Below are 26,945 nucleotides of genomic sequence, written 5' to 3' on the forward strand. Positions count from 1 at the left end.
TAGTCAAATTATCTAAATCAAAAACTTAGGACTCTGACTCTTTCTGATATATAGGCTTTAAAAATAGTGTACAGGTGTACATAAAAGCAGGGGCAAATAGCAGAAATTATAGATTGCCATCAGCTTTATTTTTGTTAAATTAGAGGAGACAGGACCATTTTTGCACTTGGGTGTGTTTTGAGATACACTCTGTGTTATTTCCACATGTATGACAGTAATAGGTTGGGTGCAGTGATTGGCATTCTGGATTGAACAAATTTGACTGCAGGGATCTGTAAAAAGGGATCATATAGGCTGATCCAAGAAGGAGCATTTAATGGAACAGAAATTGAGGTAGATTTAACTTCAGCTCTGCTGATCCCCTGACTGCTGGCTAAAAGATTACAGGAATGGTGATCTATTCTAATCCACCTGGAGGCGTTCCAGGTAGGGGAGTTTTTTCTGCTTGCTGCCCTCTAATTCTTCAATTGTGAAACTTCATCCAGCCCCTTCCTGTTCTCGCAGGTTCTGCTGTTACCCATAGAAGTGGAATAAGAGCTCAGTTTATTGAGGAAAAATCCACACGATAGATTTCAGAAAACGAGCGGAAAGAGAAATGAGACGCTGTAGTGTCTGTGCCAATTTTTTCAAACCTTTCCAAAGGGCCTTGACTTTTCTCCCTCCTATGAAAAAATGTTAAAGCCAGAGTGGGAGAAAGAAACAGAAGGTATTTTAAGCCTGAATGGAGAGTTACTTTCTTTTTTTCACTGTTCTAAATTTGAGCATATGCAGAGCATGGAAGAAGGAATAAAATTGCCTGCTGTATCTGCTCCTTCTATATAACTGTAATGATATATATTGGAACTAAGCCTCCGGCATAAGGAAAAGGTATTTTGTTCTAAATGCTGCAGGCTTGGGATAATGCTGCTAGAATTTTTCTTGCATTTAAAATACTGGGCTTCCCTCTTGAAACACCAGTTCAAAAAAAGAACTTTTTTGTAAAAAAAAAAAAAAAAAGTTCTGGTAAGGAATCCTTCTGTTCAACATTTATGTGAAGCCACTGGGCGAGATCATCCGTGGCTTTGGGGTGAGATACCACCAGTACGCTGATGACACCCAGCTGTACATCTCCACCCCAGGCCACCCCAACGATGCCCTTGAAGTGATGTCCCAGTGCCTGGAGGCTGTGCGGATCTGGATGGGGAGGAACAGGCTCAGGCTCAACCCTTCCAAGACTGAGTGGCTGTGGCTCCCGGCATCCCGATATAGTCAGTTGACTCCATCACTGACTATTGGGGGCGAGTCTTTGGCCCCCACTGAAAGGGCTCGCAATCTGGGAGTCCTCCTGGATAGGCAGCTGTCTTTGGAGGAACATCTGACGGCTGTTACCAGGGGGACCTTTTATCAGGTTCGCCTGATTCGCCAGTTGCGGCCCTTTCTTGATCGGGATTCCCTGTGCACAGTCACTCACGCCCTCGTCACCTCTCGCCTTGACTACTGTAACGCTCTCTACATGGGGCTCCCCTTGAAGAGCACCCGGAGGCTCCAGCTGGTCCAGAATGCAGCAGCGCGGGTAATGATGGGAGCAACATGGCGCTCCCATGTAACACCACTCCTGCGCGAGCTGCACTGGCTCCCGGTGGTCTTCCGGGTGCGCTTCAAGGTGTTGGTTATCACCTTTAAAGCGCTCCATGGCATAGGGCCTAGCTATCTCCGAGACCGCCTGCTGCTACCGATGACCTCCCATCGACCCGTGCGCTCCCACAGAGAGGGCCTCCTCAGGGTGCCATCAGCCAAACAATGTAGGCTGGTGGCCCCCAGGGGGAGGGCTTTCTCTGTGGGGGCTCCCACCCTCTGGAATCAGTTGCCCACGGAGATAAGAAGAATCCAGGACCTCAATGCCTTCCGTCGTTCCCTGAAAACCTATCTTTTTCAGCAAGCCGGGTTGGCTTAAGAAGAAATTTTTAAAATTTTTAAATCCTTTTAATTAGTCTGCGATTTTAATTTTTTGGGCCAAATTTTATATATATTTTTAAATGTTTTAATATTTGTATTCTATGTTTTTTTATCTTGGCTGTACACCGCCCTGAGTCCTCAGGGAGAAGGGCGGTATATAAATTCGAAATTAAATTAAATTAAATTAAATCCTAGCTGCCAATCACGTTCAAATGTAAGCTGATGTGTGACTGAAGTCTTGTGCCTCTGCCTCCTGGTTATACCATTCAGGGGTGAGTGGCATGTTGGATTTTTTTTGCCCACATGTCAGGCACGTTGGCAGGGCCATGCCAGAGTGACCTTTTGGGCCTCTGCTTTGCCTGGAAGGAGCAGAGGACAAAATGTTTGGGAACCTCACTGGCTGGCTCAGGAATTCTGGGAGTTGAAGTCCACAAGTCATAAAACGGCCATCATTCTCCAACTCTGTTGGGAACAATCCGTGAACTGCTTAAGAAGGGAAGCTGCATCCTTGGGAGAAGTGCGGATGAGCAGACAGCAAGGTGGGCCCTGAGCCTCTTCGCACCTGCTTTACCAGGGAGCAACTAGCGAACTGGCACTTCCCAGGTGCAGGTGCCCGTTGGAGCTGGCCTGGTGCCATGGCTGCTGAGCGAAAAGTTCATGAATAACAGCGGGAGCTTCTCCTAGGACAAAGTAAAGCCTGCTTAAACAATTTTAAGTAATGGCTCTGCTCCCTGCTAATGGAAATTAGCAGCAAGGCGGCGAGTTCCGTCCCATTTTGCTTCTCTTCCACCCACCCTATCATCCCACATGTGTGTTTAGGGGAGAGAATACTCTGTAATTCTAGTAATGATGTAAAGAAGTAATTAAGGGTCTTGCTCAGTTAGCTTGCGGTTTAATTACCACCAGAGTAATTATTTGGCAAAGCAGTGTTGCTGCTGCCACCAGCCCTTTGACAGGATTACTCTCTGCTGGGAGGGTTGCACCAAAACACAGGGAGGCTGGGCTGAAAGGCCCCACCTGGGTGCAGCTTCTGAGGGGCATGAAGAGTCTGCTGAGGACCCTCGGGGGCTTCAGAGAGCCCTTCCTGCTGTTGAGCTGCATTGAAGGGTCCCTGTTTTCATTTGGGTTTAAGGGGGCACCGGGCGATTTCTGTGGACCTCCCGTGTCGGATCTCCGCCGAAACAGCTTTGGGGGAGACTGCGGCGTCCTCCTTGGGGGCAGAGAATGAAGGTTGTCAGGAGGCCGCTGACTAAAACCTCAGCTGCTGTCGGTCAGTTGAAGCTGAGCTGGACTAAATGGGCCACTGGTCTTACATCTATTTCTGCACCACGTAACCCGGGTTGTTCTACTGCTGTGGTATGGACTGAATGCCACTCGCAGCTTGGGATGCGATACAGAGGCGAGCGCTTTAATTGTTCTTTTCTATTGGAATGTTTGGTTTGGTTTCCAGAATGGAGACCCTGAGGCTGAGGAAGACGAACCCTGAGCTACGAGGCACAAGCTCTGCAAAATGAAGGGGTGAATTGTATTGGAAGCGTTAAAGGGTCTCACTCACTGTGCCTTTCATGCTCCCAATCGGGGGGAGGGAACGGGAGCTGTGTGTCTTGGATCCCTCTGCATTCCTGGCATGCCTTCCTTATCCCCTGTCTCTCCAGGGCCCATCTTCTCCAGGCACTGCCTGCAGCCACATTAACCAGGCCTGCTTGCATCTCCCAGAGCAGATGGTTTCTTGTAGCTTTGGTGGGCTGTGTGTGTGCTAATGGCCCGTTTTGGCCTCCTGGGGAAGTGAAGGGCAAGGAGAATTGAATCCAGGAGGCTGCCTGGCCCTGGACGTGAGAAGTGCCCGAGTGTGCACCGGGTCTCCGCTTTGTGCCATTTGCACCTTCTCCGAAGAGCCTCCTCAGTTATTCTTTCTGTGGCTGCTTATTGTTTCTGAGGGGTCCGAGCTTCTTCATCCTTCGGGACCCCCAGCAGGTTTAGTGGAGCTGACTTTCTGGGTCAGATAAGGAGGAAGGTGAAGACGGATTGAGCTGGGGGCTTGGAGCAAAGCTGCCCAAGGGATTTGGCCGCGGCTCATTTCTATAAGCAGTGTGTATCTCTAGCAGTGGCAGCTGTCCCCAGGTCAGGCCAGGGTGTGCCACAGGGGTGGGTTCCAAATCTCGTCGCTACCGGTTTGCTTGCGCACGCGGGGCTCTTCTGTGCATGCCCAGAAGCGTGCGGGCGAGTGAGCGAGCCTCTCACTGCCGCCGCTACCAGTTTGCCTGATCCAGTGCGAACCAGTAGCAACCCACCACTGGTATGCCAGCAGAGGTGTGAGTGAGGGGAGCTCAGATAACCCCTTCGTGTTGGAGGGAGACCACCATCTGGAAGGGGTTGTGATCCTTCATACAAGGAGCAGGTGTGATTGTCAAGTGTATCTTTGTGATAAGGAGTGAAGCGGTTAGGAAGATCTGTGAAGCTTTGCTCTCTGCTCGCTAACGTCACAGAGAGGCTCCTTAAAAACAGGGATGCTAGAAGGAGGCTGCATACAATTAAGCACACATGGAGGAAAGTGGAAATTGTGTGGAAACAATTCTCCTAGGATAAATATAAAATGGATTTCAGCCAAGGTCTTAAGGAGGACAGAATCTTTAAAAAGCTATGAAGTAAGCAGGCTTTACAGTTCTTGTGAACTCTGGGCACCTGCCCCCCCCCCCCCCAAAGAGCCTTTGGAGAATTATGTGTATGCCTTGATAAGACTGAAATGAAAGGAAAGGATTACCTGGTCATATCACTTTCACTTGTATTTTAAATTAATTGTTGGCAGGTTGGTTTTTCAGGAGGGATTCTGAGATTTTCCAGAGAAGGGTCAGCAAATGTTTCAAAACGGTTAGAATGGGCCGTTTCCGGCCTCCGAGGGTTGGGTGGGGAAGGCTTTTTTCACCCTCCCCAGGCTCCAAGAAAGACTCTGGAGCCTGGGGCGGGCGAAAAATGGGCCTCCCGGGCCCACTGTGCCATTGTGTGCCAAAAGTGGGGGGAGTGCGGGGTGTGTGTGTGTCACGCGTGCGTGTGAGGCGCATTGAATTACTGGGGTGGGCATGCGCACGACCCCCTGCACTCCCACCGCTTTTGGCACACGATGGCCGAAAGGTTAGCCATCACTGTAATAGAGGAAGGGTCTCCAAACTCAGCAACTTTAAGACTTGTGGACTCCAACTCCCAGAATTCCTCAGCCAGCATGGAAAAGGTGACTCAAGGTGGTTGTTGGATACACAAATAACAATGTCTGCACATTTGCAACACAACTTGTGAAAACCCACACCTTGAATTCGGAGCTGTTTCCTTGACTCCATATTATTATTCTTATGTTAGAATCAAACTTGCTGGTTTGCAGGTTTCCGTCTTGACAACCGTTGAGTCTGACTGACTATAATCGGGTTGGCCCACTAGAAGCAATACTTGTACAGCAAAGGAGGCAGGAAAATTGCTAGAAAGTACATTAATCTTTGGGGGGGGGGCTGTGTCTGTGAATAACATGCGGGGGGCAAAAGGACATTTTTCTGAACTTTATTCCCTGCCCATCTCTTTCTGGGCCTTGCAGTGACTTCATTGTCAGGTAAGGTGTCTTTGCTCCTGTGATGGATGAAATGCCATTACAGACACAAAGCTGGAGAAAAGACCTCCGGTTCCATTTCACAATCATATTAAGCGCTTTGAAACCCGTAGTGATCTGGCTAATATCTTTTGGGGGGCAGGATCTTCCCTGGGAGGCGGGCAGAAGAAGTAGACCTTCATCCCCCGCATGGTCCAATATACGGATAGACTTTTCAAGAGACAATTAATGCTAGCGGTAAGCTCTGCTGCCAGATTGCATCACCGTCATCATTACTCCAAATTCCTTTTGGAGGCCACTGGATTACCGGCAAGTGAAGAGGAATTTTCAGCTGCTTTGCGGCTGCTTCAACCCTTCGACCTCGCTGCCATTGGGGATGGCACTTCCATTTGCAGGGGGGAGACAGAGGCGAACTCTTTTGTCTGCCTGACCTTGGATCCTCCTTGGATGTAAAAGTTATTCCCAAAATACAGTTTCTCAAGCTTGGCCATCTGAAGATGTGTGGACTTCAACTCCCAGAATTCCCCAGCCAGCATCAAAATATGGATGCTTGGCCACTGGCTCGTATTTATGAGAGTTGCAGTGTCCCAGGTCATGTGATCCCCTTTTGCCACCTGACACAGTCAGTGGGGAAGTCAGATTCCCATTAACAACCTTGGAAAGAAAGGCCATAAAATGGAGCAAAATTCACTTAACAACTGTCTCACTTAGCAACAGAAATTTTGGGTACAATTATGATTGTAAATCAAGGATTGCCTGTACTTTTCCTTTAGGGGACCTGATGGCTACAATTCCTAATGCTGTTTATTTTCTCTGATAATCTGCATTATTGATTTAGGATTTACGTGTGCTCATTTCCTCAGAAATTATATTAGTGATCGTGAGGTGCTTTTTCCATCCCTCAGACCACGATGGAAATAAAGTTAAATTTTGTTGTCACTTTCTCTGAAGTTAAGCAGCTGTGCATTGCCACTTGTGGCGACCGTCCTTCCGTGTGGAAAGGCTGGAGGGGGGTGTGGGCTGAACCCTGGAATCCCCCAGAAAGCTGAGTTGGCCTTTTAGACAGGGCAATGGGCAGGAGTTTTTCTGACATCATTCCTTCCTTTGGGGGCAATTATGAGTTAGCGGATGGATCTCCTTGGCCACACAACAGAAGCCGGGGAAGTCAACAGCTTATAATTAATCATTTCCCAGGATTTTATTCATCTATTTTATTACATTTATTTGCCGCCCACCTCGCCACAAGGGCGATCTCTTTGCAAATATTTTGTAGATGTTTGGTCACTTCTGCTGTTTTGCAGGGCAGCCAGGACCGCTGGTGTTTTTTTGCCTTTGCAGCTGGAGAACTAAGACTTCAGACAGCAGTGAACAAGATTCCTAAAAACCATAGCCCAATATATTTAATCTCACCTCATAATTTAAAGAGCCTGGATTTGCACAAGAATCCTCGCCCTGCGTTGCCAGTTATCTCTGGTGATGGAGCCCTGGTGTGCTGGGGTCACCTTAGGCAGAAGTGATTGGTTGGCTGGCTTCTTTTAAAGGCCCTTTGGGGCTGCCTGTGCAGAGGCCAGAGGGCAGCAGGAGAGGGTAAATTGGCATGGGCCTCTGGATTGCCTATTTTAGGCTGAATGTCTCCGGAGATTCTTCATCATCCAGGCCATGATTGTCCCAGAGGTGCTTTTTCAAAAGGCCACTGGACTTGCTTGGGTTTTTCCTTGAAGGCATTTTGCTTCTCACCCAATTCCTAAGTTAGCATTCCTTCCTTCCGGGATGCCCAAGCAGCCCCTGGGCATTTGGGAGGGTCCAGCTTTTGCCCACTTGCTGCCTGCTCTCCATCTTCAGGATCTGGCCACCAGTCCTCCTTCCCCTAATACCCCTCCCCCCTCTCTTTGATGTGTAACCATCAGATGCTGCCCATTGGCCCTTTTGGTTTCAAATGCTGCCACCTCATTGGCTGATGGATGAAATCTCCCGCGGTCTTTTTAACCCTTTTCTCTTCTGCGGGATCACAGGCACTTCCTGCCAAACAATTGCAAAGAAATCAGATAGACTGCACACTTAAGAGGGAGGGAGCATCCTGGGGAAGGGGCAGAGTTTCAAAACTGTTTTGGCAGTTGACTGTCTGCTGGCACAAGAGAATGTACAACAAACCTTGGGTGGGAGAAATAGGGAGACCCCCTGTCGTCCCCCCCCCCCAAATCAGGCTTTGGCACAGTTTTCCTTATTCCCTTTAAGTCTGAAATCCATTGAATTGTGTCTATTCTGAAAAGGCTGCCAAAATAATATTAAATATTAAAATGTGTTTTGCTAAAGATGATTCCACATATAATAATGCATTGTCTTCTATCTTTAGCACGATCTAAATACAATTAGAATAAGACAGTTTAATTTTTAAAAAATAGTGTTTTTTTTATAATTATACTTTCTTATTCTCTTTAGTCATATTTCAGGAATCTCCTGTCATCTTGCTCCAAAACAGAAACTGAGATCATTCTGAAACTTCGATTGTGTATTAGATTATATTCTAGATGAAAGTCAGGAAGATCCACGTTTCTGGAAGTCTGTGTCAAGATGAAAGGAGAAGGATGAGGCTCCCCCTTTCTGAACTCTGCCTGGGGAATTTTTCCCCCTGTTATCCTTGAATCTGGGAACTGCGCACCACTCCCTTCCCTGCCTCCTCCGACGTAGCTGAATGCTCTTTGTGCCGCTGGAGTGGAAGCGGGGCCAAGTGAAACCGAGACTCCGGGGGAAGCAGAGTCCAGAGTCCTGGTTTCATCCGAGACTACGTCACAGGCGAGGAGTGGGGTTTGTGTACATGTGTGTGTGTGTGTGTGGGGGAGACTTTAAAACTATCTCCCATCTATGTGTGTGTGTGTGTTTTCTTGGGATGGTGGGAAGCAAACTGGTTGGGGGCAATCAGTGTACAGGAAATGGTGGTAGCTTTTCTCTTGCAAATAACAGCGGGTGGGAAAAGGAAACGGCTCTAACGCAAGGTGGCTTCTGTCACAAGGAACAGGAACCTTTGAGCGTGTGTGGAGAACTCTCCCCCCCCCATACCCCAAAAGGTATCTGGGTCCCAGACGTTTTGTGCCTGAACAAATTCAGTCTGAAGTGCTTGTGCACGAAGGTCAGAAGACCTTAAAGAGACCTGGCAACCTGTGGCTCCCCTCCTCTTTGTGTGTGCCTGTGCTCCACGGCCACTGGGGGCGCTCTTCTCCTTTCCCCTTGCCAAGCAGGCCGTCCGTCGTGGGCCGGGCTTTAGGGTTGCAAGGAAGGGAAGGAGTGTCCCTGCCTGGGTTGCGGATCTGTTGCTCAGCCAAGCCAGCTGACGCGGAACAGGGAAGCAGGCCGGTTTCTCTTCTCTCCCCCCACCTCGCCCTTCTGTGCCCCCCTCCCCAGCCCCCAGGGAGTTGGCTTTGCAGGAAGTGCAGCGATGCAAGAGGTGAGTGAATGGATCCCCACCCCCCCAGTTGCTCCCCTTCCCCCACGCAGCCTGGTAGGGGGAGGTGCTTCCCTTTGCCCCGGGTTCTCTTTCCCCCCTCCCCACTTCCGCCTCCAGCCTTCTGCTTAACACTAGGAGGACCCTGGGCTGGGCTGGGCTGGGCTGCCGCCCCTTGGAAGGCACAGCATGGCTTTCCTTAGGCACTGGGGGCATAGGCAGCGGGCACGCCCTTCTTTCGCCCTTCTCTCCGTGTAGACATCACGTCATCTGAACTCTACCATCTGTAGAATTCATCTCCCTTTTCTGGAGATGAATATTCTGGGGGCAAAAGACTCTTAAAACAGCTCCTTCTTTTCTGGGGTTTATCTTTTTGGGCCTCTTAAAATCGCTCGTGAAAGTGGAGTTCTAAAAACAGGAGGGACCAGAAGAGCAGGAACCAACAGTTAAAATGTAATCGCGGCTTCCTTGGACAGGTTGCCTCTCAGGGTGCCAGCGTAGTCCCATTGCCCTGCCCCAGGGTGGGCATCGGGCAGTGCCAGCCTTTTAGCAAGAACTTCTGTCTTTGCTGAACTGCCAGGAGGATGAAAGTGGGTAGGCAGCCCTGCCTGTATCTGCGGCTACCGAGACTCTCCTCAATATATCACGGGTGCAAGATGGTGACGATAAAATTTGAGAAAGGGGATGTAAGGGTAAGAAACAAAGAAGCTGACCAAGAGTAGGGAGAGCTGGCCAAGGAGGAAGGGCCAGATCCTGCTTCTTCCCTCCTCCTCAGTTCAGGATATCTGATCAATACACATTTCCTAGGCCAGGGGTCTCCAACCTTGGCAACTTTAAACCTGGCGGACTTCAACTCCCAGAATTCCCCAGCCAGAAAAGTTGGGAGTTCTGGGAGTTGAAGTCCGCCAGGCTTAAAGTTGCCAAGGTTGGAGACCCCTGGCCTAGGCCACCGGGTGGCCATTAGTTCCTATTCGTTATTAGCTATTAGTTGAGGGCTGGTGACAAGCTGAGTAAAGACGAGTAGTGGTCTGGCTTGCACATTTCACTAAGCCCCCCTGTGGTTTGTTTTCTTTCGAACTTAGTTTGATATCTAAATCGATTTGTTACGCTTATGTTTTGTGCCACCTGGGCCGGTGGGGCTTTCATGCGCTATCTTTAAAAACCCGCTTGTCATTAAGGTTTAGAATGATTTGTACTGACTGAACGGATGACGTGTTCCTGGAGTTCTGAATTTCCTTTAAAAAAAAATCACACCTGATCTTCCACAGTGAAGCAGCTTATAAAGCAATTACAGATAACTCCTCGGCAGCTTAAAGATCCTGTCATAATAATCCAATTTGTTTCTGAAATTCAGCCCTTTTTTTTTTTTTTTTTGGAAGCGGAGGAAATCTCTCTGGAAGCTAATAAGCTTTTGAAACAGCTGGAATGCCTTCATAGTGGAACCTCCAAAATGGAGTATGGTGGGACTGTGCTCAGCAAGCCCTTAGTTTGACTGACTTTCCCCTCCAAAAAGCTTGCCGGCTAAAGTTGAAGTCACAGGAAGCGATTGTAGAAGAATGCATTTGTGTGCATGTGTAGGTTGGTTATAGTTGGGAAATAGTGTAGGGTGAGTTTTGAGGAGAGGATTAGGAGGAAGTAAGAAACCCGGGCAGGTAGTATGTTATGTGCTGTAGACCTAAGAGGGGGAAAGAGGCAGTGCCTGGGTGAGTGAGGGCAGAGGGCAGAGCGAGGCCCGGCTCTGGTTACCCGGGAAAACTGCAAAGCCCCCGGGTTTAGCCAAAGAAAACAAGGCAGTCTGCAGATCCTTCAATTTCATGCTAGGATTGCTTTGCAAAGCTCGTGAGGTAAAAATGGCTTTGCAAGATAATGATTGTTCTATGCCCCAGTTACTTATATTTAATTTGCAGGTTTGTTTCCTGCCTAGCGAGGGCTGAATCTTCCCTTGCCTTCTCCTCTCCTCTCCCCTCCCTCCCTCCCTCCCTCCCCGGACAGCAGAGCGCATAGGGCACTGCCCCAGAGGAGGCCCCAGATGGGATTTCCATTCTGAGAGGCCCCTGGCTCTTTTTTGCTTCGAGAGACCCTTTAATGTTTTCTGGAGGACCCAGCACTCTCTGGCTCGGGGCAGAATCGATGTTCAAACCACGTGCCGGTTTCTGCGCCTGAAGCGGAGAGGAGATGGCAGTTTGGAGGAAGATCCGTCGGCTTAATTGAGGCTGGGTCAGCAGGATGGACATTTTGGCTAGAAATGAAAGAGGGGGTGTCTCTTGAACGTTGCAGGGCTTCTGTGTAGGGGAGCATGTGTGGAGGGTCATCAAATAAGCTTTGCTCAACCCCCAAGCTCTTCCATTTCTGTTCCCAACAACATCGTAGTCCTACCCAGCTCCTCCAGAGCAGGGCTCTCCACACTTGGCACCTTTAAGGCTGGTGGACTTCGACTCCGCTGGCTGGGAAATTCTGGGAATTGAAGTCCACCAGCCTTAAAAGTGCCAAGTGTGGAGAGCCCTGCTCTGGAGGAAAGAAGATCCTTTGCTGAACACTGCAGGGGTGGCGTTGGAATTGGTGAGACTACTTTTCATGCACCTCGTCTCTTGACTTTGCCTTAATGATTTGCCCATTCTGATAGGCAAGAGTTCCAACTTCCTACACACACACACACACACACACACACACACACACACACACACACACACACCCTCGGCTCTTGAAACAAACATGTTTTGTCAGTCTTCTGGCTCATTCCATTTTGGTTTCTTTTCTTTTCTTTTTTCCTGGTAAGGTTATACTTATCTGGTTATACTTCCAGCCAGTGGTGAGATCTTAACTGCTGGGTGTGTGCTTGGTGGCTGTGGGCGTGCTCAGCTCTCGTGTTTATCCAAGCTTGTGAAAAAGTGTTGGTTATGGCTGACTAATCAAACAAGGCAGGCAGATAAGGGGAGTCTGACCTGCGGAAAGGCTGCTGGCTGCCACCAGCCAGGGCTGGAAGGGCAGTTAGCAGACAAATAGGCTTTGCAAGAGGTTGGCTGTGGCTTAAAAAGGAGCCTCTTGAGATCCAGGGAGACGTTTCCTAGCCCTGGCCTCCGCACCTGCTTAAAAAATCTCAGAATATTTCAGAATAGAATAGAGCTGGAAGGGACCTTGGAGGTCTTCTAGTCCAGCCCCCTGCTCAAGCAGGAGACCCTGTACCATTTCAAACAGGTGGCTGTTGATAGTTGTCATTTTCAGAAAGCTTCTCCTTAGTTCCCGGTTGCTTTTCTCTTTGATTAGTTTCCATGCATTATTTCTTGCCTTGCCTTGCCTTCTGGTGGGGTGATCTGGGACATCCCAGAGCAGAAGGGGATCTGCCAGGAGCTGCACAGTCTCTCATCTGTGGGGATTAAATATCTGTTCCTCCCCACTGTTAGGGACAAGGCAGAAAACAGATCCCAGTGCTTTAATTAAATCCAAGTCTCCGGGGTGGTCTTTCCAGACCTCTTCAGGATTGTGGACTTTGGTTTGATCTTGTCCCTGCTTTTCTGCGTTGTTGGGAGGAGAAGGGTGGAAAGAGGGTTCTTTCTTCCCTGCAGGCCCCCAAATTGAGGTTTTGGTCTCGTAGGCACCAGCTAGAAATCAGGGGGCTGGAAGTTCTAATCTTTCTAGTCCTGCCTCAGGCATTAAAGCCAGCTGGTGACTTTGGGCCAATCCTCCCCTCTCAGTCCAACCCATCTCACAGGGTTTTATTTAGTTATTTGACATGTTGAAGAACTGCCCATCTCCTTCACAGAGATGGGGTTGCTATGGGGCAAATAGGAGGACAAAGTAGTACATTAGCTTCCTTGAGTTATCTATAAAAGTATTAAAGGCGAGATAAAAAAAACAACTAAAAGATTTATGCCAAGAGCATAGTTGGGGAATTCTGGGAGTTGAAGCCCAAAGGTCCTAAAATTGCCAAGGTTGGACACCCCTGATTTATGCCATAAAGTAACACTTTTTGTCAAATACCCCAGCCAAACAAATTCATATTTTAAATGAATTGATCCCTGTCGCCCAGGCAGCCAACAGGGAGAATGTTGTCTTTTGAATTAGGAACTCAGTATTGGCATACTGAAGTGCGAAGGCCGCAGCCTGCTCTGCATTATTCCAAAATTAAGGAAACTGTTTTCGGATCTTGAGGTCTGCTCAGGGAGCTTTGCTCTGCATCCCCTTACTCAAAGCAGCACCGCCTTTGCTGTTCCTTCCAAGGCTGACCCTAACTGGCATCCTTTCAAGTGAGAATCTGGGGCTTGATCATAACTGCTCTCTTCTGAGGTTGGATCTGGATCAGCTTTTTTGCTTGCCTGACTCTTTGGCTTCCTTGATTGCATCCTGCTCAGAGATCAGCAGATACAGCGTGACCTCTAGATACTTCAGTCCATAGAAAAACAAGTAAGGGCACAGGTGAGGACTATTTATTATTGTGTCATAAGGCACATTCACATCACATTTCAATAAAAAAGGTAAAGATACAAAACATGAAGTAGAAAGTCTAAATATTATAAACGTACGTCTAGATTACAGATATAATTTTTGCTTCATTTGTCAGAGCCAGAAAATCGGCAATGTCTCCAGTCCAGTCGCTGACACTATAATGTTGGATAGTTTGCTTTTTGGCCCTGCAGTCACAGTTGGGTGAGGGTATTTTGTCCCGCTTACAGAGAGCATCAGTAGATCTTCCAGGACTGAGCTACACCAGTTGGATGCGAGTTCCCCAGATGGCTCAACTCGGTCCGGATAGTGAGACGGAGGGCATATAAATTTAATAAACAAATAAATAACTTTCCCTTCAGTCAGGGGGGGGCATTGGTCCCGAATTGTTATGGTTCTGCTCCGCTTCTTTCTGTCCCACCATCTTGCACTCAACCTTTTTCAGAAAGTGTTTCAAGAAAGTAAAGTATGCAATTCTTATTTGATGGGATGTGGGCTTAGGGGTGTGTGTGTCAATTCTCTCCCCCTTACTATGAACTCTTAATAATTTTGCTGAAGAAGAAACCCCCCATTCTTGCAACCTTTGGCACAGAGGATGAAGAAAGGAAACACAGACAATTGGGGCCGCCAACTGTGTCACTGCAGGGATGAATCTGATCAGAGTTGTAAGGGACGCTTAATTGGACTGTGGAAAAAATTGCAGCATCGCACGGAGGGTGAAAGAAGGCGTGTTGTTTAAGTCAGGGGAAATCACCCCCCCCCCAATGCTTGACTAGAGCTGGACAGCTCAGCACTCACTTTAACCGCCAATATTTTCCCTTCCTGCTTATACGGTATGCCAGCGTTTCTCAACCTGGGCAGTTGGAAGATGTGTGGACTTCAGCCCCAGAATTCCCCAGCCAGCATACCTTAAAAATGGAATAGCTGGCTGGGGAATTCTGGGAGTTGAAGTCCACACATCTTCAAACTGCCCAGGTTGGGAAACACTGCAGTATGCTTTATTCACTTGTGCTTCGCTTTACATTTTAGCCATCTTTTTCTGACCTGCTCTGATTTGGAGTTGGATAACGGAACTTGAATGATTCTGGCCATGGTTACATAGGTTTTTGAATTCCAGTGGGTTAGACTTGAAGTTTCGAACCTCCTGTACATCTCGCCTGTAGCTTCCTTTGTCTTTGGATCCGAGTGCTCAGATTCGGTCATGTTTTTTTTCTTAAACTCAAATTACACATATTGGAAATGTTCTAGGTTTGGGGAGAATTCACTCCCTGGCATGTACTGAAGGACTCCTTCTTTTGTTTCCCCAGTGCTATTCCAACCTCAAATCCTTCACCCCTCGCTGCTGAACTACAGTGGCGTCTGCCTGCTATTCGGTGCTTTCGTAGAATCATGGGAAACAAGTGGATAGGAATTCAGACATAGTCGCTTTTTTCAAGGAACAGCACCGTAGAACGAATGGCCGTAAGGTTCTCTGATGTATCCCAAAGACTGCGGTGATGAGTACGGTGGGAAAAAGTAGACTTGGTTTTTTTCTTTCATATTTTCCATATTTCTCCAGTAACAAGAACGGCTGGAGGCTTCCTTTCTCTTTTTGGTACAAGTCTGTTTAGCTCAGTATTTCTCAACCTTGGCAACTTTAAGATGCGTGGACTTCAACTCCCAGAATTCCCCAGCCAGCCATGCTAATGTGCATGAGCGATACTGTGCAGGCGATGTGAAATGACTAATGGACTCAAGGGCAACAGTTCTTTTTATATCACTAAAGCCCACCCTTACCACAGGCGAGCCAGGTAAATGGTGGAAAACTCTCCCATACTGGCTATAAAAGTGTATACACGCCAAGGAGGTGTGTGCGATCAGGTGTGTGAGCTATGACAACCTGGGTAGAACTCCTGTGGTCCATGCATGATCACTTTAATGAAAAGAAGGACTAGCGGAGACATGGTAGCAGTGTTACAGTATTTGAGGGGCTACCATAAAGAAGAGGGGGTTTTCCAAAGCACCTGAAGGCAATGGATAGAAATTTTTACCAAGGAGAGAAGCAACCTAGAACTGAAGAGAAATTTCTTGATAGTGAGAACAATTAATCAGTGGGACAACTGGCCTTCAGAAGTTGTGGATGCTCCATCACTGAAGGACAGCCACCTGTCTGAAGTGGTGTAGGGTCTCCTCCTGCCTGAGCAGGGAGTTGGACTAGAAGACCTCCAGGGTCCTTTCCAACTCCGTTATTCTGTTATTTCTGAAAAGTCACCAGGAATTGATCTGATCCCAAAGGAGGTTTTGCCTTTATACACAACAGGTTAACACTTTTGTGATCAGGTACTGCTTGCTGTGAGTGCACATATCATCTAAGAAGCTTTGTCGGCATGCCAGGGTTAATAACAGTGGCCAGCAAGATCCCCATTGCTGTGCCACGCTTAATTCTTCCTTGGTCATGGGCATTCATGGGTCCGCTAACTTGCAGCTCATAAAATGGATTTTTAATTGTGGAGTGAAGTAGATTCACTGGTTTGTTATAAAGAGGATAGGAGTATTTGTAATAAAACCGCCCAGAGTCACTTCATTGCCAGCATTGTTTGACAGCCATGTAAATATGATGGATGAATGAATAAATAAATTAGTAATGAAGATTCAGCCCCAGCCGTCCCAAGGGTGGGGGGAAACATTTTCTCTCCCTGTTGTGCAATGATGCTCAAACATTTTGTGGATTATCGTAAGATTTGCCAACAAGGCTTGTACGCATTTTTTTACTGTTGTGCTTTTCACAGTAAAGAGCGTTATGTTTTATGGGGTAAAGTTTAGATGCGACATTAACTCTGAATATCAATTCAGTGGGCCACGATGGTCACATCAGGAAGGCAGAATCCCTTTGCACTAGTAGGTTGCAGGGATGTCTGAGGGAGAGGAGGAGATGGATGTCTGGTTACACACGAGCGCGCACCCCCCCCCCCCCTCTGCAGAATACACAATTGGAAAGAGGGCTGCCATTGCATTCTTGGTGGTTGAAAGTCTGGAAAAGTTGGTCGTTGGAGCAAATGTGTTGGGAGCGTTTGGTCCTTTGGGAGTAACCGGCAAAGAGCTTGTGCTTCAGAGCCAGAAGTGTGGAGAACTTCCCCAGCCAATGGACTGCGGAGAAGGGAGGGAGGGAGGGAGGGAGCGTTTAATTAAAGAGAGGATGGGCCGAAAAGCCATAAAGAGCAGGGGATGGGCCGAGGTGCTTCCTTTTAGCTGCCACAGCCTGTGGACAAAGGCAGCCACGAGGCCACGATGAAGTCTCCCGAGGACGAGTGTGCGTGTAAGTCTGCTGTCTTCACACCTTTCGGGAGCATTGAGTGTGAGAAGCCTGTTCGGCTGGGATTGGAGGAGGAGGGCACCTTCTTCCTCACTTACTTGGTGCTTACCATTCCCATTGTTATTACAGCCAGAAAAAAAGGGGAGGGGGGCATTTGTTGGGGCAGGGGTTGCTTTCAGAGCCGCAAGCAAGTGCCGTGACCTGTCTGGGGGAGGGATTCATGGCTGGTCTTTGGATCTCTGCAGATCGGCAGTGGGGCTCTGTGCCTGTGCTGAAGGGGCTTTGGCCAGTTTTCTAGGGCCCGGAAGGGGCAGGTGGGGCTCCTTTGTCCCAGCACAACTTTAATGTTTGTGTGCCTTGTTGTCTGAATCCACTCACGGATCAATTTTCTCTCAAACTTTGGAGAGAGAAGCAGACGTGAGTCTGGAGATGGTTTTGTTACAGGGCTGTCTGTGCAGCGGCTCTCCGGCTGAGTTTGTACGAATCCTAGAGACGTGGCTTTTGTTCCCCTGTCTGGCAAGCGCGATGGGAAGGGCGTGGAAAAGGCGGAACAGCTTGGAAGGCAAGCAGGGCTCCCGAGAAATGCAAGCTCAGCCCTTGGGGATCAAGTTGGTGCTGTCTGGAAAACAGCCCCAACTTGCAAACTTTTCTTGGCTCCCCATCTGTTTTGAGGGAGCCTCTGCTTGTCTCTGGACCAGCGCAGAGCAGAACCGGAGGGGGTTTCTCTCGCCTTCATTGAGCAATCCAGGAAGCCCCAGGTGCCATGATCGTGGGCGGCTTGTCATTTTTCATTTGACTAGATAAATGGTCAATTACTAGCAACAAAGCAAGGGCTCTTGATAAAGCTGCTCTGCTTCCGGATGTTCTTCATCCTAAAAGCCGCCCAGAGTCGCTTTGGATATGGAGACGAGCGGTGTATAAATTTAATAAGTAGATAAAAGTGCTTGCTGGGCAGCTGATGCATCTGAGTTCACTGGGTTTGGAACGTGGCAGGATTTGAGGTCCACGGATGATGTTTTGTTTCAGGCACTCGAGAAGCTTGAAATGGCTCCTTCCCTCCGTGTCTGATGAGAGCAGATGACATTGGGCAGAGTAAACCTATTTGCCTCTTGGTTTCTTAATGGGCATCCTGTTTTCCAGATGTGGAGTCTGACTTTGCCTTGGACGCTGGTGAATGTTCATTCACTGGAACTCAGCACGCATGTCCGTCAGCCTCTCCCTTTATGCAGATCAGGTCTGCAGGGTTGAGCATTTCAGGGCTCTCCATTTCTGCTTCTACCCTACAGGTCAGCAGCCAAAGAACGTGAGCTTCTGATGATCCTGTGGGGCTGGATTTGGTCCTGGGGTCCTCAAATGTGAATCTACCACAGATCGGGCACATCGGTCGGTTCATTCCTGCATAAAACATTTTGGCCAAAAAAAACCCTTCTATTTTCTTACTCCTCTTCCAAAATCACCTCCTCCCTGTTGTAGTAAAACGGTCGGTACTTCTCGGGTTGCCTGGAGAGTTTATGGGCAGAAGGCCTCTCCACAGCCTGTCTCTTCATACGGAGGGTTGCATGCTCGCTCTTAATGGCGCTCTGATTATTTCCCAAACGCGGCTAGTGATGGAGGTCAGGCGGGGAGGACGCCTGGCTCTGCCTCCTGAGGTCACTGGAGCCACAGAGCAAGAGCACCAGGGCACCTGGGATTATGGGGCTGCTAATGAAATGCTTCAAGCTTTTAATCAAGTGGCACTTCAGCTGAGCAGAAAGCCGTCTTGAAAGCTTGCAGATCATCGTGAATTTTGCTCTTGAGCTTTGGGCCAGCTGCAGAACCCGGACAGTAACAGGCCTGAAGACTTTGCTCAGCCAGGCGCAAGGTTCGGTTAATGCAGCAGCGCTGAGCCGGCGCTCTGTGCCCACATTCGCCGGTTGAGGAAGGCTGAGCCGTGCGGGGGCCACCCTGGACGACTCTTTCTGAGAAGCAGGGGAGACCACCGAGGCCTCCCTCAGACGGAGCCGTGGTCCAAGCTGTCTGTGGAGATTCTCCGCCATCCAGGTCACGGTGGCCCCAAAGGTGCTTTTTCGAGAGGCAGCCGGGCGTCATCCAAGAAGCTGAGGACCCAGATGGTTGGGGGCAATAGGCTGACTGTGTAAACTGCTTAGAGAGGGCTGTAAAGCACCGTGAAGCGGTATAGAAGTCTAAGTGCTACTGCTATTCTTCTGTTCTGAAGAACTGAACTTTAAAGCACAGCTTTTTAAACTGGTTTTTTCACTGCCCAGTTCTCAGTGACGCTGGGCATTTCACGGAGGAAAACACACAGGACCACAGGAACAAAGAACAAAAGATGGCAAAAGCTAGGCAACAGCTAGATAACCACGAAAACAAATTCACACGACCCAGAAGTGGACTTGAACCAAAGGCCTGGGCAAGAAGATTCTGGATCTGTTTCTGGAATTGGGTGTCCCTGTGCCCACTTATGCGGAAAAAGGAAGGAAGACCCTCCCTGAGGCTGCGGGCTCTCACGGGGTGGCCTCCTTTCCCACGTCCAAGAACCATCCCTCCCTCCCTCCCTCGGAGAAGAACGGTTTGCTTTTCAGCCTGGCCCACTCAGCAAGGAATTGCAATAGAGCAGGAGGACGGTGGATTCTGATGGATCTGTCCCTGCCTCTCTTCCTTTGAAATGGGAGCTTTAGTTCCAGCACTTTCGACTTTCAGATTTTTAGGACTGCTTCCTCGGGAAATGGCGGAAGGGATTTTGGCACATGAAAGCGTCACGCTCTGCGTTGCCTTGGAGGGCTTTTCATCTTCTTTTGTAGTTAAGCTAAGCTCTGGCAGAGGACCCAAATCTGCTGCAGGGATGGCGCCCCACCCTTCAGTTTTGCTCCCCAAGAAAACTTCCTCTTTTTCACAGGCTGTTGTGATAAAATAAATTGATTTATATCTGTGCCTGAAAGTCAGGTTGCGGTTGGAAGTGAAAATGTCAACCGATGCAGCTCGTTCCTGGTTGGGCTTTGCTTGGTCGCTTCTTTTGGGATAAATTGTGCTGCGAAACTGATCTCCCGGGAAGGTCAAGAGTTGAAGCTTTTTGTGCTGGGGGGCCCTTCCGCCTTTGGGCTGAGAAATTGGAGCAGACTCGCCTCAGCCCTGCCACCCACCAGAAATCAAAGCCCTGCTGGACTACTAGAATGAGGGGGGGAGGAACATTAGCCCCCCCTCCTTCTATCTGCTTTAAGGGTGAGCAGTGTAGGAACAGGATTCCCCTTAGAGAACTGTGGAATTTCTTAGCAGGCTGGTTTAGATAAAGTCCGTTTGATTTGCACACTCATAATTCAGGATAAGAAGAGACTGGACAACCATTTGTCTGAAAGGACGGAGCAGGGGCTTGAACTAGAAGTCCTCCAAGGTCCCTTCCAACTTTGTTATTCTGGTCTCTTCTGACTCCACTCCACTATATAGACTATTTAGGCCCCTTTACTACCTGTGGACTTCAGCTCCCAGAATTCCCCAGCCAGCAGAGGATCGGCTGTGATCCCAACCCGTCTGGGGTGCCCTGGTTTGCTTTTTGCAGCCAAAGGAATGGCCACGCCCTGTAGAAGGGGAGGGTCTTACAGTACCTTGTGGCCCTCTAGACCTGGCAGAGATTTTCCTTTAGGAATGCAGGTGTGTTTGTGTCAAATGACACACGTTTCACCTCTTGCTGAGTCCATGAGTCTCCGTGCCGTGCATTTGATTTGCCAGATGAAGAGCTTCTGAGCTGCTTGCCTGCAGAGCAAAGGAACAGAGACCGTCCAAGGCAATAATGCCTGACAGCCTCTTTGATTAGTGCTGGAAGTCTAGAGTCCTTTGGGTTTCCCTTCCACTCGTAGCTGGGCCGTGGAGCTGCAGCCAAAGCAGTTAAGGAGATCACACTGGAGAGAAGTGACATTGCCAAAATCAAAATATTTTTGCACTCCTCAATTTCTCACTCTCGCTTCTTCCTTCTGTATCGTTTCCTGGTATAAACAAGCCTGGTGCTACTTTATACGAACTACAGAAACCCTCTTTGGAGCCACGTGTTTTGCTGTTCAGGTTTTTTTTCTAATGCTAATTTTACGCTTCCTGAGAAACCTAATTTTCTAAATCTTTGCATAATCTTTCTCCGCACTGACAAAAATGGCGACATGATTCACTGCTGCTCTTTTCTGTGTCACTGCCTAGTTTGCCTTGACTGCCTTCCCTGTCTTGGTCAAGGGAGGCCTGCTGGCCCAGTTGGGCAAACGGAACAGGGGGGGGATGCTTTGCTGATGAAAGGACCGGTCCAACCGGATTGGTGAGGCACGCCGCAGAGTGCTGAGTCTCTGGGCTGCAGCTGATCCCAGGAACGCCTTTGGGATCACCAGGGCTGGGATTTGGATGAGATCAACTCAAGACTCCCCGAGAGGAGGAAGCCAGTAGACTCCCCCCCCCACTCTTTCTCCTTTGTCCCGTTTGGAGCATGGACCATTCAGGTGGAAACGGTTTCTCAGGGGAGCAGGGTAAATAAGGCAGAATCTGGGGGCCAGAAGACCAGGTGGGCAGGGCTGTGGGGCAGAGGAGGAGGAGAGTTCACGTGCTCTGAGAATGGATGGATGGATGGATGGATGGCGGTGTGCATGTCTGTGTGTGTGGCTTTCTCTGGTGTTGCTGAGCTGGGAAAACAGGGTCATAAAAGTTCAGCAGCCGAAGCCCCTCCAGCCAGGAGGTGTTTCTAAGAAGCACAACAGCATGAAACATGCCAGTAGCCCTTCTTCGCCTTCCCTCTTTTAAGACAGCCTTCCCTGATCTGGGCTGCTTCGGTTATCCATTCCCAGTTCAGTCCAGCCACCCAGAGGAAGCTGGCAAGGCTGAGGGTGCAATCTGCACTTTTGGGAGAACCAAAACCCCACAGGCCGGATTAGGGAAGGCTGCTCAGCTGTGCACTTCCTGGGCCTTCCGGAGGTTTGAATTTGCCTCCCATTGATCCTGTACCTGAACCCTGTGCAAGTCCATGTGTTCCTCCTGTCCGCCTAGCAGGGGCCTCTTGGTGGAGGGTGCACAGGAGGGACTGGCGCTCTGACAGGAAGGGAGCATTGATCTCCCATGCTGCTGATATGCTCACTATGAAGCCACAAACCTTTGGGGGGGGTGCCTCCTTGTGGGAACCAAGGGTGTGGGGTGGGAGGCTTTTCCACGCTAAGCTCTGGAGCTGCTGATCTACAAGAAGGGTTTACTCCATTAAGATTTTTTTTTAAAACCCTCCCCCTCTTTCTTCCAGGTCTGCTAGCCAACATCACCATGTTCACCAAAAAGAAGAAACGCATCGAGATCTCGGCCCCCTCCAACTTCGAACACCGGGTCCACACGGGCTACGACCAGCAGGAGCAGAAGTTCACGGGGCTGCCCAGGCAATGGCAGGGCATCATCGAGGAGTCGGCCAAGCGGCCAAAGCCACTGGTGGACCCCGTGTACATTACGGCCGTCCATCCCGGCTCTCAGAAGGTGGGTGGCACCTGAGTTGGGCTCTCACGTGGCCCCTGACGGCAGAGATGGAAGGCCGGTGCTTAGAGGAGAGAAGTTGGGTTTTAGAACAGAGAAAGTCCAGTTGCGCACCTTTGGGAGAACCATCACCTTGGTGGCTGAGAATCTCCTGAGACCTTCAGCATTTGCGATCTGTTCAAGGCCGAGACTTCATGAGCTTTCCTCGGTCTCTCGGTCTCGTGTGGAGCGTAGACCCGAAGGGACCAGAGTCACAGACCTTGAGTTCTTGGAGTGTAATGTGAGAACTGAGAGAGCATAGAGGAAGCTCTGGTTGTTCCTGAACTGCCACTTTGCTTCAGGCGGAGTTCCCGAGAGTGCGCATTCAGCTCTCACAAGCAGTGAGAGATGGTCTGTCATGCAGCCAATGTCCACTTCTCCAGGGCCCGCACCTTTTCAAAACACACATGGCTGCAGCTCTGACGCTGGAAGCGCGAGGCATGCCCAGCTGCCAAGATTCGGATCTTGGCACAGCAGCCATGCCAGGGTGCCCTCTCTTGAGTTGGCCCCGGAGACCCAGGCCGTGGCTATTCAGAGTCGGTCATGAGGCTTAGCTCATGAATGGCTGTAAGTCACCTGTACCCATCCCCCTGTTCTCCCCTAGAGATCTCCTCTTTGCCACCTGGACCTAAAGAGCCTGGCAAGGCATGGCAGAGCATGGGTCTCACTTGCTCAAGGATCTGGCTGCATAATTGGGGGGTGGGGGGCAGGCGCATCTGTGAGCAGCAGGGTTATCAACTTCCAGGTTCCAGTGAGCTTTGGGATCCAAACGGGAGCAAATGTATAATTTCAGGGAGATAAATAGATCTCAGTTGCAGGCTTGACTGAAAAACATGTATACTGTATTTTGGAAACAGGCCAGTTCGTTCCCACGTTCAAATTTGAAGGAGGTCAGGCGGCCATGCCCACCTGCCACCTGCTGCTGGGCTCTGCCAGGGAAGCGTGGCTTCAGACGGCCTCTGCAGAGGGGAAAGCCAGGGGAGAGGATTGGGCTTTCCAAGCCCCTGGCCTCCATCTTGCAGGGGCTTGTGGTGCCCGGGACCACGCGTGGAATAGTGGCAAGCCCAGCGCTGAGAGGAGGGGAAATGGCTTCTGGGTTTCAGCCTTGCTGAGGTTGCTCCTTCGATGGGAGCAGAGAGAGACTCAACGGGGGTTTTTCTTGAGGAAAGCCAGGGGCCAGAAAGTTGGCCAAGAACGGCTGCTCCGGTCCTGCCACGCACGCCCTCCCCATGAAGCGTTTCCTCCGTCCCAAAAGGAAGGCTGCGGTGGCAGGAAACCTCCAAGCCAGAAAGACCCGTGCTGATGGAGCAGGAGTCTCTCCCCAGGTACAGAAGACCCATCTGCCTTGGCCCCAGCCCCTCCTACCTCTCAACCCCACCCAGCACGGGGGCCTGCGCAGTTCCCGGGGCAGAGAACCTTGCATAGAACCGGAGACCGTGGTTTGGTGGAATTTGTCCAAAAAATGGTCTGTTAGAGAAATCAAGCCAGCTCTTCCCTGTTCTTTCAGGCAGCTCTGTAGCATTTTGCAGGGTTTGGTTGTTTCTGTTGGAGACAGACTGAATGGTCCGTGCGGGCGAGGTAGCTGCGCCTGGAAGGGAATGTCTTTGTAGAGCTGCAACATGCTTTCGGCTGACTAAGGAGACGCCTCGGAAATTCATTCAGAGCCACAAATTGCACGGGGTGCACTGACCGTTTCCAGGAATCCCTTGCCAAGCACAGAATTTCTGCTAGCAGCTGTTGCTGAGTAAAATGCCCCTTTTCGCCTGTTTGCTCTCCATGATGAAGTGGGCCTTCCGGTCTCAGGTGTCCTTGAGGGTCTCCTTTTCGGTTAAAAAAACAACGATCGCTGATGTTTTTGCCTAAGGTGGCCAAGAGAAGCCCCAAGTCTTGATCCACGGATGGATGGCTCTGCACGGCTCCCTTGAGCGTTCGATGAGTCATGGCAGGGCTGGGCGGGCAAAGCCCCTCTTGAGTGGGCTGTGGGGGGAGGAGAGCCTGTGACTCTCTGCTCCCCCAAGCCCTGGGCCCAGCCCCCTTCCTCCCATGACGGGCAGTGCTCGTTGGCCCCCGTGCAAGCTCTGATGAGGAGTACAGGCAGTCCTTGGCTTACAACAGTTCACTTAGGGACTGTTTGAAGTTACAACAGCACTGAGAAAAGGGACATGGCCACTTTTCACTTTGCATCCCCTCAGTCAGGTGCTCAAGATTCAGACGCTTAGCAACTGGTTCGTATTTATGACGGTTGCACTGTCCCAAGGTCACGTGATCCCCTTTTGCGACCTTCTGACCAGCAAGGTCAGTGGGGAAGCCAGATTCGCTTAACAACCGTGTGACTGACTTAACAGCTGCAGTGATTCACTTAATAACTGTCGCAAGAAAGGTTGTAAAATGGGGCAAACCTCACTTAACTGTCTCACTTACCAGTAGAACTGTTGGGCTCAGTCCCTGTATCCCTATCCAGAATTTGGGCCTTGTTCGGCCAAGGCTGACCAGCTCTTTCCCCAGCTGCCTGCCTTGGTTTCCTTTTCCTGCTGGGCAGGGGTTCACCTCCACTTGCCAGCCACAGCTGGCCTCTTGGAAGCCTGGGCTTGCTCTTTTCAGCTGCCTCGGGGGCGTCTGAACTGGGTGTGAGACTTCTGGCCCGTGGAATGCTCCATCGTGGAGCTCTGCATGTGTGGGCTGTGGCTCAAGAGCAGCTCTTGACCGTTGGGGACTCATCCAGCCCACACATGCTGAAGAGGGAGGGACACCTTTCTATCTCTGCAAAAAGGGTGATTAAGCCTTCGGTTATTTTCCCTGGCCTCTATTTCTGGGAGGAGCAGCCACCTCTGCCCTTCTAGAGCAGGGGGTCTCCAGACTGGGCTACTCGAGGGCTTGAAGTCCCAGCTGTGCCGGCTGAGGAATTCTGGGAGCTGGTCCACAAGCCTTAACGTGGCCCAGGTTGGAGACCCCAACTTTAACACTTTATTAGAACAAACTAACATCCTGAGGATGAGATGAGCCTTTCTCACCACCTGGGGCCTGGGGGTCTGTAATGATTTGCTTAGGGAAGCATTTGAGGGGGCCCTGCCCCATCTGAGACGGAGAGACAGGCAGAAAGGGCTGACTTGGCAGATTCTTCCTTCTGAAATGCTTTAGAAACTGCAAAGATCTGATCCATTTTCGATCAGGAGCATCTTGCTTGCTTACTTGGCTGCAGAGCCGGGAAGACGAAGACGACCTCCTCGCTTAGCTTGCCTGGACTTCCCAGGCTGAGGAGCTTGGTTTTTGCTGGCTGAAAACCGGGGAGTCTCTGGGTGACCTGGTGGCAGGGGTGGGTGGGTGGGTGGGTGGGGAGGTTGGTGTAAGGCTGCCTTTCAGTCATTGCCTTCCAAATCCAGCATCCCTGTCATTTGTCATTATCAGCATTCATATATATTTTAAGAAGTGTCTCAGTGTGGATGGCGAAAGCTCTGTGACGCTCCCGTTTCTCCTTCTCCTCCCGTGTTCTCCCCGCCATGCCTGCTGCCATGTGCTGCTTCTGTCAAAGCTGAAATTGTCTCGGGCCGTTGTCAAGCATCCATCAAGCATCTTATTATTATTTTTTTTATGTTGCTTACCTTATTTTCTTTTCTGTTTGTGTATCCTTCCCTCCCCACCTGCCTGCTCCATGTTCCCTTCCATGCGGGTAAGACCATCGTGCGCGGAAACAAAGCTGCCAAGGACGGTTCCCTGGCCTGGCTGCTAGATGAGTTTGAGAACATGTCGGTGTCGCGCTCCAACTCGCTGCGCAGGGACAGCCCTCCTTTCCCGGCCCGGCACGACCAGTTTTACCAGGAGAACGGCCTGGGAGAGGCGGTGGGCAGGCCCCGCCACCACCAGCCCCACCACCACCACCACCACCACCCTCCCCACACGGAGGAGGACGGCGGGGGCAGCAAGAGCAGAGACCCCAAGGAGCGGAACCGCCACGGGCCCAAGAACGATGTGGAACGGGGCTGGGATGACAGGACTGGCGCGCCACACTCCCGTGGACACGAGTCTCACCACAAGCCGCACCAGCAGTCTGGCCACCCCCGGCCTCCTGAGCACCCGAAGCCCTTGCCGGAACACGGTCACCGAGTGGCTGAGCGGGACAGGAAGAGGGAGCCCCCCGCCGAGCGCGTGGTCAAGAGAGAGCGGACGGAGGGGCCTGACAAGAGACCCAAGTCCACCTACACTGGCCAAGCCAGCCCACAGTCTCCCCGGGAAAAGCGGCCCCTCTCTGGGCCCAATATCCGGACCCCAAATATCCCCATCTCGGAGGGGGTGATGAAGACCGCTCAGCAGACGGGACGGCCTTTTAACACCTATCCACGAGCAGACACCGATCTTGGCCGTGGCACTCAGGTAAAACCTCTCAGGGCATCTCGGAGCTTAGGGCCCTTGTGGGTCTGGCCAGCCTGGATCGATCCGCTGGAGATGCCGTTCTCATGACGTCTGAACTGGTCCGCCCTAAGAAAGGCCACGTTTCGCCTCTTTTAAGCCACCTTCTCAGCGTAGCCTAGCTGCTTGACCAGGTGATGAGCTCCGAGCACCTTCTCTGCATCAGGAGAACACCTGGTGGCAAGAGCAGAGCCCGCTCCTCCTTCATGCTCTGTTCTGCACCTCTCCTGGGTCCCCTTCTCTCCTTCCTCTGCTCAGTAGTTCTCCCTCGCCTTCCGGCCTCCCATCAACCGCAGCCGGTGTCTTCCCTCCTGCCTGCCTCCTGC

At 50.4% G+C, this 26,945-nt stretch overlaps 1 protein-coding gene across 4 annotated transcripts in view; it reads left to right on the forward strand.

Annotated features, from left to right (window-relative positions):
- The window catches only part of PAK4 (p21 (RAC1) activated kinase 4), a 39,647-nt gene that overhangs the window by 3,714 nt on the left and 8,988 nt on the right, over positions 1-26,945 (forward strand). For 2 of the 4 annotated variants that reach the window (XM_070950214.1, XM_070950216.1), the window contains exons 1-3: positions 8,904-8,969; positions 21,956-22,179; positions 25,888-26,583. In XM_070950214.1, the coding sequence (XP_070806315.1) occupies positions 21,976-22,179; positions 25,888-26,583 (900 nt within the window). In that variant the 5' untranslated portion in view covers positions 8,904-8,969; positions 21,956-21,975. Of the gene's footprint in view, positions 1-8,903; positions 8,970-21,955; positions 22,180-25,887; positions 26,584-26,945 lie in introns of those variants that run through there. The other 2 variants (XM_070950215.1, XM_070950217.1) reach the window with 2 other exon arrangements.

The sequence above is a fragment of the Pituophis catenifer genome, unplaced genomic scaffold, assembly GCF_029215685.1.
Source record: "Pituophis catenifer annectens isolate HBS135680 unplaced genomic scaffold, rPitCat1.0.hap2 SCAF_9, whole genome shotgun sequence".
Classification (NCBI taxonomy): Eukaryota; Metazoa; Chordata; class Lepidosauria; order Squamata; family Colubridae; genus Pituophis; species Pituophis catenifer.